The sequence below is a fragment of the Dama dama genome, chromosome 12 (assembly GCF_033118175.1).
Source record: "Dama dama isolate Ldn47 chromosome 12, ASM3311817v1, whole genome shotgun sequence".
Lineage (NCBI taxonomy): Eukaryota > Metazoa > Chordata > Mammalia > Artiodactyla > Cervidae > Dama > Dama dama.
The window spans coordinates 95,272,349-95,287,391 of NC_083692.1; the positions used below are offsets into that span (position 1 = coordinate 95,272,349).

At 44.3% G+C, this 15,043-nt stretch overlaps 1 protein-coding gene across 1 annotated transcript; it reads right to left on the reverse strand.

The window, feature by feature from the left end:
* Window positions 1–12,959: 12,959 nt before the first annotated feature.
* On the reverse strand, window positions 12,960–14,589 carry DRD1 (dopamine receptor D1). The gene has a single exon (XM_061158518.1). It carries the CDS (start codon window positions 14,587–14,589, stop codon window positions 13,249–13,251), a length of 1,341 nt encoding a protein of 446 aa, XP_061014501.1. The 3' UTR covers window positions 12,960–13,248.
* Between the last annotated feature and the right edge of the window lie 454 nt (window positions 14,590–15,043).

The following is a 15,043-nucleotide window of genomic DNA, read 5'->3' on the forward strand; positions in this document are numbered from 1 at the left end:
GTTAGACCATAAAGAAAGCTGAGCGCTGAAGAACTGATGCTTTTGAACTGTGGTGTTGAAGAAGATTCTTGAGAGTCCCTTGGACTGCAAGGAGATCCAACCAGTCTATCCTAAAGGAAATCAGTCCTGAATTTCATTGGAAGGACTGATGCTGAAGCTGAAGCTCCAATACTTTGGCCACCTGATGCGAAGAACTGACTCATTGGAAAAGATCCTGATGCTGGGAGGGGTTGAAGGCAGGGGGAGAAGGGGATGACAGAGGATGAGATGATTGGATGGCATCACCAACTCAATGGACATGAGTTTGAGCAAGCTCCGGGAGTTTGTGATGGACAGGGAGGCCTGGCGTGCTGCAGTCCATGGGGTTGCAAAGATTGGACATGACTGAGTGACTGAACTGAACTGAGCCATACTGAGATAAATAAGTAAATGAATAAACAAATAAATGAACGAACAAACATGCGGGAATGGACATGTTTCCCAAACAGAAGAATTACTAACAAGTAATGTAGATGTCTCCCCTTCTCAGGTGCAGTTTGCACACGATGACATTCCTCAAGAGTACAGAGTGAAAGGGGGAAAAGATGAACCTGAAAGGAGAGAGCACCGAAGCCCTGCTTCAGCCAGGTGTTCAGGGTGGTAAAGTCATGTTGGTGGTATATACCCTTGATATGTGGGGGGGAAAATGGCAGTTTACCTCTGCAGTCTTCCACCCAAAGTCCCATAGTTTCAGTCTAATTATAAGTGAAAGTAAAAGTGTTAGTCACTCAGTCATGGCCAACTCTTTGCAACCCTATGGACTGTAGCCCACCAGGCTCCTCTGTCCATGGGATTCTTCAGGCAAGAATACTGGAGTGGGTAGCCTTTCCCTTCCCCAGGGGATCTTCCCGACCCAGGGATGGAACCTGGGTCTCCCAAATTTCAGGCAGATTATTTACCATGTGAGCCAGCAGAAAGGCAGACAAATTCCCATTGAGGGACAGTCTATAAAATACTGACAAGTACTCCTCAGAACTGTCAAGGTCATCAGAAACAACCAGAGTGTGAGGGGATGTCCACAGGCCAGAGGAGCTAAAGAAACAGGGTGAGTAAACGTTAAATAGTGTCCTGGATGGAATCCTGAAAGACAAAATGAGTATTAGATGAAAACTAAATATAAATTAACTATGTGTGCGTGCATGCTTATTCGCTTTAGTCGTGGCTGACTTTTTCTGACCCCATGGACTGTTGCCCACCAGGCTCCTCTGTCCATAGGATTCTTCAGGCAAGAATACTGGGGTGGGTTGCTGTACCATCTTCCAGGGGATCTTCCCAACCCAGGTATTGAATCCATGTCTCACGTGGCTTCTGTGTGGCAGGCGGATTCTTTACCACTGAGCCACTGGGGAAGCCCCATAAATTAACTATTTGTTGTTGTTGTTGTTCAGGCTTCCAGTCGTGTCCAACTCTTTGCAACCCCATGGACTACAGCACACCAGGCCTCCCTGTCCGTCACCATCTCCTGGAGTTTGCCCAAGTTCATGTCTAGTGCATTGGTGATGCCGCCCAGCCATCTCATCCTCTGATGCCCTCTTCTCCTTCTGCCCTCGATCTTTCCCAGCATCAGGGACTTTTCCAATGAGTTGTCAGTTCTTATCAGATGACCAAAATACTGGAGCTTCAGCTTCAGCATCAGTTCTTCCAGTTAATATTCAGAGCTGATTTCCTTTAGGATGGACTGGTTGGATCTCCTTGCAGTCCAAGGGACTCTCAAGAGTCTTCTCCAGCACCATAGTTCAAAGGAATCAATTCTTTTGTGTTCTGCCTTCTTTACAGTCCAGCTCTCACAACCATATGTGACCACTGGGAAGACCATAGCCTTGACTATATAGACCTTTGTCGGCAGAGTAATGTCTCTGCTTTCAATGCACTGTCTAGGTTTGTCATCACTTTCCTAGTAAATAAGAACACGCCAATATGTGTTCATTAACCATAGTTCATTGTGACCATACTAATGTAATAGGTAGACGGAACTGGGTGCAGGGATGTAAGAACTCTGGTCTATCTTTAGAATTTCTCAATAAATCTAAAACTCTTCTAAAGTAAAACTTTTGTTTTAAAACAGTGAGATACCAGCACTTAATTTCTGGATAAACTTCCAGCTCTCCCCTCCTCCTCCATCTCCCCTCCCTCCTTCACCCATCTCTCCTCTATTGAATGTGGAATCCTTGTCAAATACACATCTGTAGTTTAATAACTATAAAGGTGAAAAACCAGAGAAATAATGCTAACTACCTTCTCCTCACTACTCTTTACTGTGAAGCCAGAAGGAAGTTGAGCAGAAGTCATGTGATATAACCTTTGTCTCCCCCAGAGCAATCACCCATTCACACAAACTGATCCTCTGATCAGATCCCCAAAGACCCTTTCCTATACAAGTCATGTCTGAATTAACTTAATGTCCCAATTTAACAATCTCAATCCTCATGGACCTTCAGCTACTCTCCCTGACCAGTATAGGGTGTCAGCATCCCTTCTGCCTTGACTCTATTTTCCTTGACTCTAATTTCCTACAGGTTGTAGGATCTGAGCCTTCTAACTCAAATTTCTTCTTCCTTTTAGAATGAAAGATCAAATCTGAAAGCCTGTCTTTTCCTTCAGTCCAGCCGTCAGTGCTTTTATCCTCACACTATGCTTTTACCACCTGAAACCTTCAGATCTATTCTCTGGGAACATCTAAAATGAGCCTGTGGGAACATTTAACATAAAGATATCACTAAAACTTATAATATCTATGTCAATGATGAGAAAAAATAGAATTTGAAAACTTCCCAAAAGGTTAAACCTAAGAATAAATGCTAGGGTGTTTTTCAGTTTCAAAATAATCCAAAATGCTTTGTATCATCGTCGTAGCAGAGGCCCTTAAACATTTAAGCAGTAACCACCCAGCTAGACAGCAAGAGATTTCAACAGAGCAAACAGCAGCGGCCTCCTCTCTTGTTGTGCTGAATAGACATGGCATTTCTGCTCTTAAAACTTGAAAATTCTGACCGTAGCTTGTTCAGAGTGGACAGACTAGAGGTCCCTATGGCTGTTAGCTTTTCAAAAACACCCCAAAATGTTTGAGGCCAGAGAGGGGGTAGTGCATCAGTTCCAAATTATGACCATGTAACTGCAAAATTGAAACTACAAGCAATCTCAAAGCTTTTAAAAATCTATTTTTGTAGCAATAAAATTATATTTAAGGAGGATGTGAGAGCATTCTAATATGTTTGATATGATGTGCATTGGGACATACATATCTGAAACAGCTCCCTTGGTAGCAAGTAAGAGTATGTAGGATTCATAAAGATCTTAAAATAGTCCAGATCCCTGAGAGGGAGTTGTTTCTTGAAAAGAGGACTTCAGAGGGGCACTCACCAGTGACCCCCTCGCCCCGCAACCCTGAGGTCCCCAAAGACCCCACCATGAGTACTTTCCATCATTTCTCAAAAGCTGAACAGAGAAAGTGCACACGGGCTATGATTCTCTAAATGACATGCTTTTGGTCAATAAAATGATTTCAAGCATGGACTCTGGAAGGACCCTTGTTGTGGGAAACTAAGACCCCTTATAGGGTGGAGGAAGGGCCTGCCCTGAGGGAAGGAGAGGGGCTCTGCGGGAGGCAGACCCACTGACCTGCCGGCCTCAGCCAGATCGGGCTTCGACTCTGACCATCAAGGGAACGTGAGCAGTGTTCAATGACGGTTCCTTCTTCCAAGGACACACCCAGCGGCTGCAACTAAAATTCCACTTTCCTCACCCCTGATTCAGCATGCTTTTTAAAAAAATATTTTAATTATACACGTGATATACATATGCACAAGCTTCTTGTAAAAACCAAGAAACGTAAAAAAGGAAAGCGTGAAAGCCTCCTCCCCCTTGCTCTCCCCAGAGATACTGCTGTTTTCAGGTAGGCAGGCATTTTTCTACATCTTTTTTTTTTTTATGTAAATATATACTTCTTACACTGTTTTAAATAAAAGGGATCATATGGTCTACATTGTCTTTCTAACTTGCCTTTTCACTTCATGAATATCTTTTCGTAACAGTGCACATTGGCCCACCTTTCTTTTTCACTACCACCTCCCATGGACCTCCTACACTTGAGTTACTCGTTTCACTTGGCTGGCTTTTGAAGCAAGGCTGCAGCCTTTACACAGGCATGCCTGAGAACATAGGTGAGGATGTACCTAAGCCAGATTCCTAGGAGTGGAATTGCTGGGTCAAACTCTATGTACCATTTAAAGCTGGCTGTTACTATCAAATTTCCCTTCAATGTCATGTCAGTTACATTCCTGTGAGCAGGGAAGGAGTGGCTATTTCCCTTCCCTAACCTAGAGGTTCTGCTGCTATTCTTTGACACAGCCACATCCAAATGTGACATTCTAAGCTGCGTGATCCCATGAGAAGCAAATAAGCTTTAATTTCAACATGGGTGTAATGGATGCTGTCTAAAAATGGCATGACAATTTAATTTTGCCTTGAAAGTACTACAACGAGGCTATTTAAACAGACTATTGCCTTCTTGCCCTGGATCCCCTCTCAGAGTGGACCGCCTTTAATCCTCCCTTAAAACTGTCAGGAACACGCTGTTTTATGGCAACCCCACCATCAAACAAGGAAAAACCAGCCGTTCTTTGGGCAGAATTAGTATGGAGCTCCCTCCTTCCCCCCAGTTTAGCAGTCAACAGCAGAGAGTGTTAAACCAGCATCTTACAAATGGGGTTGGACATTATCTTAATTACAGTCAACATGTTTATAATGCTAAATACATCTGACCTAAAAACTCAGCCTCAAAACAGCATGCAAGCGGCTAGATAATCTCAGAATGGGCCGGTGACATTTGGTTGACATTTCCTCCCTCTCCCGTGTGAAAGGGTTGATCACTCGCCAGCGATAGGAGAGACAGCCCTAGTTTGCCATTTAAATCCCCTTCCAATTACTTTCCTGCGATTGTATCAGTACTGGAGAAACTGAACTTAGCAGAGATCAGCCTTTGCAACCTCAGCAGAGTCAACCCCATGGTGAAAATTAAGGTATGTGTGTAAGCAGCCATTCATTTTCATAAAATGGTTAATGCACCCTTGGCCAGCAAGGAGATCCAGCCAGTCTATCCTAAAGGAAATCAGTCCTGAATACTCATTGGAAGGACTGATGCTGAAGCTGAAACTCCGATATTTTGGCCACCTGATGTGAAGAACTGACTCATTGGAAAAGACCCTGAAGCTGGGAAAGATTGAAGACAGGAGGAGAAGGGGATGACAGAGGATGAGATGGTTGGATGGCATCACTGACTCAATGGACATGGGGTTGAGTAAACTCTGGGAGTTGGTGATGGACAGGGAGGCCTAACGTGCTTCTGTCCATGGGGTCGCAAAGAGTCGGACACAACTGAGCGACTGAACTGAACTGAACCATTCATTTAAAAATATATCCACTTGGGTACCTCTGTGTGCCAGGCTATGCTGGGCACTGGAAAGAGGGTGTAGGAAAGGATCCATTCTGTGCCTCCAGGAGCTCCCCTGAGAAACAGGGACACAGACAGTACCTACAGGATGAACGCCCTGCAGCGGGCTGCCAGCCTAGGGGAGGAAGGGCCGGAGAAAGGCTCCGAGGAGGCTGACACCTGAGATGAGGCTCAAACAGATGAAGACGGAAGGAAGGGAGTCCCAGGTGGAAACAGAGAAAAGGGGTGTCAGCAGAGTCTATTTGAGAGCAGATGGTTCAGACAGTAAAACTCTGCCTGCAGTGTGGGAGACTGGGGTTTGATCCCTGGGTCGGGAAGATCCCCTGGAGAAGGGAATGGCAACACACTCCAGTACTCTTGCCTGGAGAATCCCATGCACAGAGGAGCCTGGTGAGCTACAGTCCATGGGGTTGCAAACAGTCAGACATAACTGCGTGACTAACATGCAAGAAGTGAGCAAGGCTGCAGGGAGGGTATGCGGCGGGGAGGGACGAGCCACTTTCACCTGACTGTCTGGCTAGTCACTCAGATGTGCTGAACATGTCCTGCAGAACATGGAGACCGTCCCAAAGCAATTACTCTGACAGCTTAAGGGACCTCATTTGGATCAAATTTTCTAGTTTCAGTTCATCTCTACTCCAAGTCCTGTATCTAGAAGACCACACAGTGCCCACTCCTCAGACCTACGTTTTGCAGGTCCTGGAGTTCCAGCCTCAGCCCTTCTCACTCCATGCCTGTTCCTGCCCAAGCCCTGTCCATCCCGCTAGCCCAGCTCCAACGCCACGTCCTTTCTGCCCAATGCCCGTCTAATAGCACTGCCTCGCTCGCCGAGCATTTTCCCTGCCCTGCCCTGCTGTCTCACCCCTCCGCCGCCACTCCCCCTCCCAAAGCAGCAACGAGGACCAGGCAGGCATAGGTGAATGTTTGCTGCGTAAGTGTGCCCTGATCAAACTGATCACCAAACACGGAGCGCTTTGACCTTTGAATAAGCCATCTCCTCGTTCTGTTATCTTTGAACTCCACAGGGTGATGGTGTTAAAATTGAAAGGTCCTCCGGACTTCAACCTTGTGCTTTATCCAAAGACAGAGACCCCTTGCTATTGGTTACAGACCACCAACCTTAGTCTTGCTGATGTTCTAATCTGTGTAAGAAGATGGGTACGCGGGGTTTATATACAATCCTCTCTATTTTTTCGTACATGATTGCAAATGTGAATGATAATAAAAAGTATTTTTTAATCCACCAGTATGTGAACTGATGTGGAAGCCCCCTTAACAAGTAACGTGTTTGCTTAGGCCTGGTTCCTGGTAAACAGAATGGGTTCCTGATCAAAGGAAGAAGCTTTAAAGTCTGACAACTCTAGATTTAAACCTGCCGCATCATTTACTGGCTGTATGACCCAGGACACAATACAGGTCCTTTCTGATTCTTCATTATTTTCGCCTGTAAAATGGGGATGTTGATGATGGTACCTGCCTCGTAGGATGCTCAAACATGATGCTCAAGCTCCTCAAACACTGGGATGCTATCTGATTATTTCCAGCATCAAACACATAGCTTGAATTACAGAAAGTGCTCACAAGCTTTATTGATTGTAAACATCAGTGATTATATACATTAGCACACATGAGAATGAAGGGGTCTTCCCTGGTGGTCCAGTGGCTAAGACTCCACACTCCCAATGCAAGGGGCCCAGGTTCGATCCCTGGTCAGGGAATTGGATCCCGTATGCTGCAACTAAGGCCCGTCACAGCTAAATAAAAAAAAAGAGAGAGAGATGGAGGGACAGTAGACAGTGTATGCAATGACCTCTACACAACTGTTCAGACCTCAGGGAACTTTAAGCCTCCGAGATCTCATGGGGGTTCTACCCAGACATGTTAGAGAGAGCCTTGCAGACCTGCACGCATACACCAGGCACTCCAGAAATAAACTTCACTGAAACTGTGGTCCCAGCACCCCCTGTTTTGACTTGCTCGTGCTTTCATTTAATCAACAAAGGTCTAACGAGCAATTCCTGTAAAACAAGCAGTGTGTTGGATGCTTAGGAATATATGCGTGCTGAGTCGCGTCAGTCATGCCCAACTCTTTGTGACCCTATGATCTATAGCCCGCCAGGCTTCTCTGTCCATGGAACCTCCCAGGCAAGAATACTGGAGTGGGGTTGCCATTTCCTTCTCCCGGGGATCTTCTCAACCCAAGAATAGAGCCCACATCTCCTGCATTAGCAGGCAGATTCTTTACCACTGAGCCACCAAGGAAGCAAAAAGCAGAGACATTACTTTGCCAACAAAGGTCCATCTGGTCAAGGCTATGGTTTTTCCAGTGTTCATGTATGGATGTGAGAGTTGGACTATAAAGAAAGCTGAGTGCTGAAGAATTGATGCTTTTGAACTGTGGTGTTGGAGAAGACTCTTGAGAGTCCCTTGGACTGCAAGGAGATCTAACCAGTCCATCCTAAAGAAGATCAATCCTGGGTGTTCATTGGAAGGACTGATGCTGAAGCTGAAACTCCAATACTTTGGCCACCTGATGTGAAGATTGACTCATTTGAAAAGACCCTGATGCTGGGAGGGATTGGGGGCAGGAGGAGAAGGGGATGACAGAGGATGAGATGGCTGGATGGCATCACCAACTCAATGGACATGAGTTTGAGTAAATTCCAGGAGTTGGTGATGAACAGGGAGGCCTGGCGTGCTGCGGTTCATGGGGTCGCAAAGAGTCAGACACAACTGAGCAACTGAGCTGAACTGACTGAATTATGCCCCACTGAATCTTAAAGGATAAGTAGGAGCAGGCAAACAAAGGAGACAGGGAAGGGTGCTCCAGGCAGAGGGCATGGCGCGTGCAAAGCGGAAAGACAAGAAAGGGTTCTATACACGCCATGAGCTGTAAGAAGCTCCGAATGTCTGTAGAGATACTACAGTGGGTTAGTGCAGAGACCACCAGGGCTTCTCTGCTTTTCCTGAAAGTAACCGGGAGTCACTGAAGAATGTTGAGAAGGGCATGAGCTAATATTGACATTTTGGAATTATCGCTTTGTTAGCTTTCTTGTAGCAAAGAGAACAGACTTGGAAAATCTATCATATTCCTATTTTATCGGTAACAGATCTGATATTGTCAAGCCAGAAAAAATCTTAGAATCACCTCTTCTAACCCACGTATTGTAGAGATGAAAAAACTTACTTTCAAGGGTTACAAGGTAATTTATCCAAACTACTTATCTTTTAAAAATTATTTGGTGAAATTAAAAATGCTGCCCTACAATTCAGCCCTTCTGGTTCTCACTACCCTCTGCCACTTTGCTGGCACGGCTGCCAGATGGGCTCATTTTTATGGACATAGCTCAGGGAAGAGGCTCTTCAATGACTGAAAACATTTCCCTGTTTTGAGAGCTGGTCGAATATATAGTCTATGAGCATGAGAAAAATGTTAACTGGTTCTGACCATTTTCTCCTAGTGATTAAAAAGTTAAACCCTTTTAAACCAGAGATTATTCTTTGAGCTTCTAATACTATTTAAATTACAACTCCCAGATCTTGAGTGATGTAACCGACTCAAGTCCAAATGCTGCTTTTTTTAATTCTGTTCATCACATGGTGGTTACTTAACATGACAGAAGGCAACATGACTAGATTGGCCTGGTAACAAGATCTTAGAGGGGTTCTCGGTGCGGTAATGCTTGCCATCCCCTCAATCCTCCACAAAAATAAACAGGTTGATTATGTCATGTTTCTATCCAGGAAATCTCAAAGAAATCCACAGAGGTGCATCTAATCTACGTAATGCTACAGTGTTATGACCCACGGGGTCAGTTCCTTCCAATGACCACGGTAACCAGATTGCACAGAGCAATACGTCCCAGTTTTGACAGCCCAGAGCTGGCCAGCCATCAAGTCATCATTCCTGAAACAAACTGTGAGGGTTAAGTAGACTTCATAAACTAAAGCACCAAAGACATATCTATTTAGTAGATATCTAGTGGGAAAAAAATTAAGGCAATTGTCTCAACCATGCTGATATAAAAAGCTACTTGCTTCAGCAATACCAGATAACCACAGCAAAAGAGAATGTTGTTTGGGGGAATCCCAAACTACATGCATTCTGAAAGTTATTTCCATTTGCTTTAGCAAACATGCAAAAATTCAAATGCATAGCAGCTCCATTATTAGTAATGCAATAAATATTGTCATCAACCCCTTCCAAGCAGAGATCCTGCAAAGATGTGGTGAGCCTAAGATTTCAGGCCTCAGGACCCTTATAAAAAATGAGCATCATTTCAACCCTCACAAGAATCTGCATGTTTAATTCCATTTCACAAATGGTCAAACAGGCTCAGAGAGGGACAGTCATTTGTTTACTCTCACACAGCTTAAAAGTGGTAGCTGCAATGTGAACCCACGTCTATCCAAAACAAAGCCTGGGCTTTTTGCATTCCAGGCCTCCACATGTGGACTGGCTCCTGGGGGGTAGAACAATCAAGCTGAAATTCATCTGGTGGAGGCCTGGGGGAAATCATGATGGAGCCGCCACAGAGTGCAGAGTTCAGAAAGTCCTTGAGATCAGACTATGTATCAGGTTTGCTATTTGGATGACCTCCTCCACTGAACAAGTTAATGCAGAGGTTTTGTTCTTCCCATTTAATGGATCAAGACAACTGAGACTCAGAGACCATGACTTGCTTAGATCCCAAGAAAATCAACAACTTTCCTGCATAAACTCCAAATCTACCAATTGGAGCCCAGGGCTCAGTGTCCCTTCCTTAAGGCTTCTTATTATTCTATCACCAGTAAAAGTTCTGTGTTTATCTGAACAGGAAAGGCATCTTCTTAGATGGAAAGGAAAAAGAACACCTCTTTAAACTGTCTCTGTCTTGCTAAAGTGTCTTACATTTGTCTAGTATTGTGAAGGCTCATTGGGATAGTTAAATGAAATAAAATGTCATATTTTAAATTTGCTTTTATGGTTGTAAATCAAATTCTCTGAAAGATTTTGTCAGTCAAATGAACATTTCATGAGATACCCTCCATTCATTCCACATGCCAGAAACCCAAAGGACAGTCTCATCCACAGTGTCCTAAATTTTGCCATTATTTAATAGTCTTTATTTTTCATTCTGCCAATGAAATACACAGTGAAGGGTTTTGTGCTGTGTTTCATTGGTTGGACAACACAACCCTGGGCATCACAGCTCATGTTGCTGGACTACCAATTACAAAACAGCAAAATTAAACTGCAAAGAATCAAGATGTGTAGAAAGTTAGGAAGCAAAACGAAAAGGCATTATGCTTTAAGCGAGTTCATTCTAGATATGTTCATTATCTGCCAAAGCCTAGGGAAGGCAAATATGGAATTTAAAAACACACCATCTGTTGTGTGATGTTCAAATTATAAACTTAACCCTTAATTTTTACATCACCTGCTGTTCAATCATTCTCCTTTGGGATTAAGAGGAAAAAAAAAAAGCCAGGTTAGCACATGAACTAAGCAGGTTTAGCAGGATCAATGGAAGTTCCGTGTAAGACTTTTAAATAAGCCTAGTATCACAGTCTGTGTATTTTCTCCAGAAAGAAATTCTTATTATATTTTACTTTTAAAACAAACACTATTCATACAGTGGTTGCCATTAAGCCACGGGTCCACAACCATGCAGAATAAGCCACAGACTTTTCTGTAATTTTTATGTTATTTAAAATCTCTAGAGTCTTAAAAAGTAAAAGTAGAGATTTTAAAAGTCTTTTAAATCTGTGAAATGAAAAGGAGAGTAATTCCTTAAGCAAAGAAGGAGTTTTTTTTTGGGGGGGGGGGGGGAGAATGGCTTTGAGACAGAAGGAAAAGAGTTTATAGCTCAAATCAACTTTCTGTTTAAGTATTCAAAGGCAACACGTGGCACACATAGGCGATTACCACTAAAAAGAAAAAGTAACATATCCTTGAAAATGCTGAAGTTTTCTTACGTGTAGATCTGAAATATTCTAGTTTTTAAAATGCATTTAACTACTGCAGCACAAATGCAACATTCAGGGTGGTTCTGAGTTCACAAAATAATTTTATTATATGTAAGAAAGCATACAGGCAATAAAATTAAGAAAACATTCACAATGCATAAATAACACAGACCTGATCAGGAGATAGTTTTCAGTAGACATCTTTCTTGTGATCCACTTCATCTAAATGTTAAGTCAATTGCTTATCCACAAGAATACTTTGTAAACATTTCCAAAAAAATTCTCTTGAAATGCCCCACATGAGTTGGTATCTGGCAGCAGAGGCTTGGAACACTTTTTACAGTCCAGGTGATGACACGGGGACTGGATGCCAAAGCACAGAGAAAGGGCTAGCGTTTGTCAGCAGGGCTGCGGATGGCTTTAGGGTGCTGAACACGAGAGGAGAAAGGGTCTCCTGTTTTTTCGGCCAACAGAAGCGTCTCACTCAAGGACGATAATGAGGCACTATCTGCTAGTTTTACACCATTAACATTTAGACTTTTTAAAAGAAACCAATTCTAAGTTCAGATTAAAGCATTACCAAAAGTAGCCCCACTGAGCAGCTTGGCTGGTAAGATGGAGAGGAAGGATTTGACCTTTGCCCACGGGTGAAACTGTTGTGACACACGAGTTAAGGAAACTCACTGTCCTCACTGCACATCTCTAGCCAGGACAGTCATTTATCGGGTTCAGAAAAGCTATCTGACACAGGAAATGAGAAAAGACAGAGAGGGCCAATTATTTTACATAAATACAAAGTGGCATATACTTTTTATTGCCACCTAATGTAAATTTCATGTTGGATTCTTCCTCAGCTGACTTTTATTTCAGATATTTACAGAACTGCAAATCATTCTGCTGGGAAAGTCTTTGTCACAGAAAAAATTTTGAACACAAGAATGGCTATGCTTTTTTTAAATCTTTCAAAATCTTTTTAGGAGAAAAAAAGTTATCACAGCATTTGTCAATTCTCATCTCCTATTTAGCTGTGTCAATAAATTTCAAGGAATAGTCACAGCTTCATTTTCTGTTTGTCTTTGCTGTGTTTCTGGAAGTTACAAATGAGCATTTAGGCTCACAGAGAGTCTGTGTATTTGTTTCATCGGCTTATAAAGTGCTATTCAAATGAACAAAAATGCTATTTTAAGATCTCAGATAACTCATTCTATTAAATCTGATAAATATAGATTTAATATAATAAATTAAAAATATCCATGTAATACAATAAATAAATAAAACCAATATCAACTAAGCATCAATTCTGGGGGGGAAAATCCCATTCCTACTGTAAGGCTCAATTTTTTTTTTTTTTTTTTTTTAGGAATAATTTATAAAGGCATGCACCTACCTTTACAATCTGAAAACTTTTCTTGGACCAGTGTTAGCACCTGTTTGTACACAGCAAACTCAACCCTTCTCATTTCCTTCCTGGAAAGCTTTAATTTTTAAGTGAAGCTGTTCATTGTTGATTCTTTGCCCTATTTATAAGTCCTAAGATAAGAATCAGTTTCTAAAAACAACTTTGGAGCCAAAGACAGGTCCCTTATGAACATGCGCTTCACCTGTGTCCCTCTTGATTCACTATGAGCAACACAGAAAACACACCGGAACGTAGATTAAAATGTAGTTAGTTGCGTGTTGAGGGGAAGCAGCAGAGAAGAGCTCGCCCGACATCTCAAGAGTCAGCACACGTCAGTTTCCTCACCGCAAGCCTCAGAGAAAACTCCTGTAGCTTTTGGGACGAGCAAGACTGCTAGGATTCACGTCAGAGCTCAGGTCGGGTGCTGCCCATTTTGTGTGATGGGCTGGATCTTCTCCAGAGAGACATCAGTGTCATAGTCCAAAATGACAGACAGGGCTGGGGACAGCTTCTCCAAGGGCTTGACTATTCCCCCTGCCTCTTCCTTCTTCAGGTCCTCAGAGGAGCCCACAGCATGTGGGATCAGATACACCACATTGCAGTCTTTGGAGATGGAACCCCGAGGCTCGTGATGGCTGGAAAACACCACAGCCCCATTGTTATTGATGCTAACCGTCTCTATGGCATTATTCGTCGTCGGGCAGAGCCTGTAGCATCCTAAGAGGGTGGAAAATGCCTTCCGAAAATCAGCATTAAAGGCATAAATGATGGGGTTCAAGGAGGAATTAGCCCACCCGAACCACACAAACACGTCGAAGGTGATGGAATCGATGCAGAAGGGCTTGGTCTCTCCAGACCCACAGAAGGGCACCATGCAGTTCAAGATGAAGAAAGGGAGCCAGCAGCACACAAACACCCCCATGATCACCGACAGGGTCTTCAGAACTTTAGTCTCTCTTTTGAAGGACATCTTAAAGGAGCTTTCTGGTTGAGAACATTCCATGGGGTTTCCGTTACCTGTAGTGGTCTGGCAGTTCTTGGCATGGACTGCTGCCCTCTCCAAGGCTGAGATGCGCCGTATTTGTTTCTGGGCGATCCTGTAGATCCTGGTGTAGGTGACAATCATGATGGCCACAGGGATGTAAAAGCTTATTAGAGAGGATGAAATGGCATATGTCCTGCTCAAGCTGGAGTCACAGTTGTTGATGGTCTTGCTCAGGGAAGTGGCATTCCCCTCGGAGGGACCTGTGGGTTTTGCCTTGTGCCAGCTGAGCTGCACGGGGATGAAGGAGATAAGAACAGACAAAGTCCATGCCACACTGATCAGAATGAAGGCTGCCTTGGGGGTCATCTTCCTCTCATACCGGAAGGGGCTAGAGATGGCCCAATACCTGTCCACACTGATCACACAGAGATTGAGGATGGATGCGGTGGAGCACATGATGTCAAAGGCCACCCAGATGTTACAGAAGGACCCGAAGGGCCAGAAGCCAGCGATCTCGGCCACTGCTTTCCAGGGCATGACCAAGACGGCCACCAAGAGATCCGATACAGCCAAGGAGATGACAAAGAAGTTGGTCACCTTGGATCGCAGGTGGCGGAACCTGATCACGGCGGCACAGACCAGCGTGTTCCCCAGGAGGGTGGACAGGATGAGCAGTGACAGGAAACAGGCTGTGAGAATGCGGAAGGAGAAGTCCCTCTCCGCCACCAGCCCGGTGCCTTCCATGGCAGAGGTGTTGAGAGTCCTCATCTTCCTGAGGGCGAGCACAGAGGGGGCTCAGACAGCCCTCAAGTTCCTAGGCAGGGATTAGGGACCGATCAGACCTGCAGGAGTCCTCACCGGCCACGCAGCCCCGTGCCCAGCCCCACTTGCTCCCCTGGGTGGAGGACCTCACCAGCATTCCACCAGACGGCTGCAACAATCGAGTGGCAGGAGCCTGCCCTTGGCAGTCCAAGTCAGCCCCTTGGAAGGTCCCTTTTGCTCTCTATGACTGTCTTCTGACTTCCTTGCTCCAGGTCACTGTCGCGGGGACAAGTTGACCCTTCAATGCCTCCTGGGAAGCCCTGGTGTTTTAGCATATTCTAAGCTGTCAAGCCAGAGACTCTCAGGCCTCTACCGAGCTCGTCAATTGTCGTCACATTCCGGGTCTGTGGCCTCTCTGGTGATGACAGAAAATTCTCCCCTCTGAGGCGCAGCTTAAAAT

Coding starts and splice junctions, on each gene's coding strand:
- DRD1 (XM_061158518.1), bottom strand. CDS start 14,589: ATGAGGACTCTCAACACCTCTGCCATGGAAGGCACCGGGCTGGTGGCG.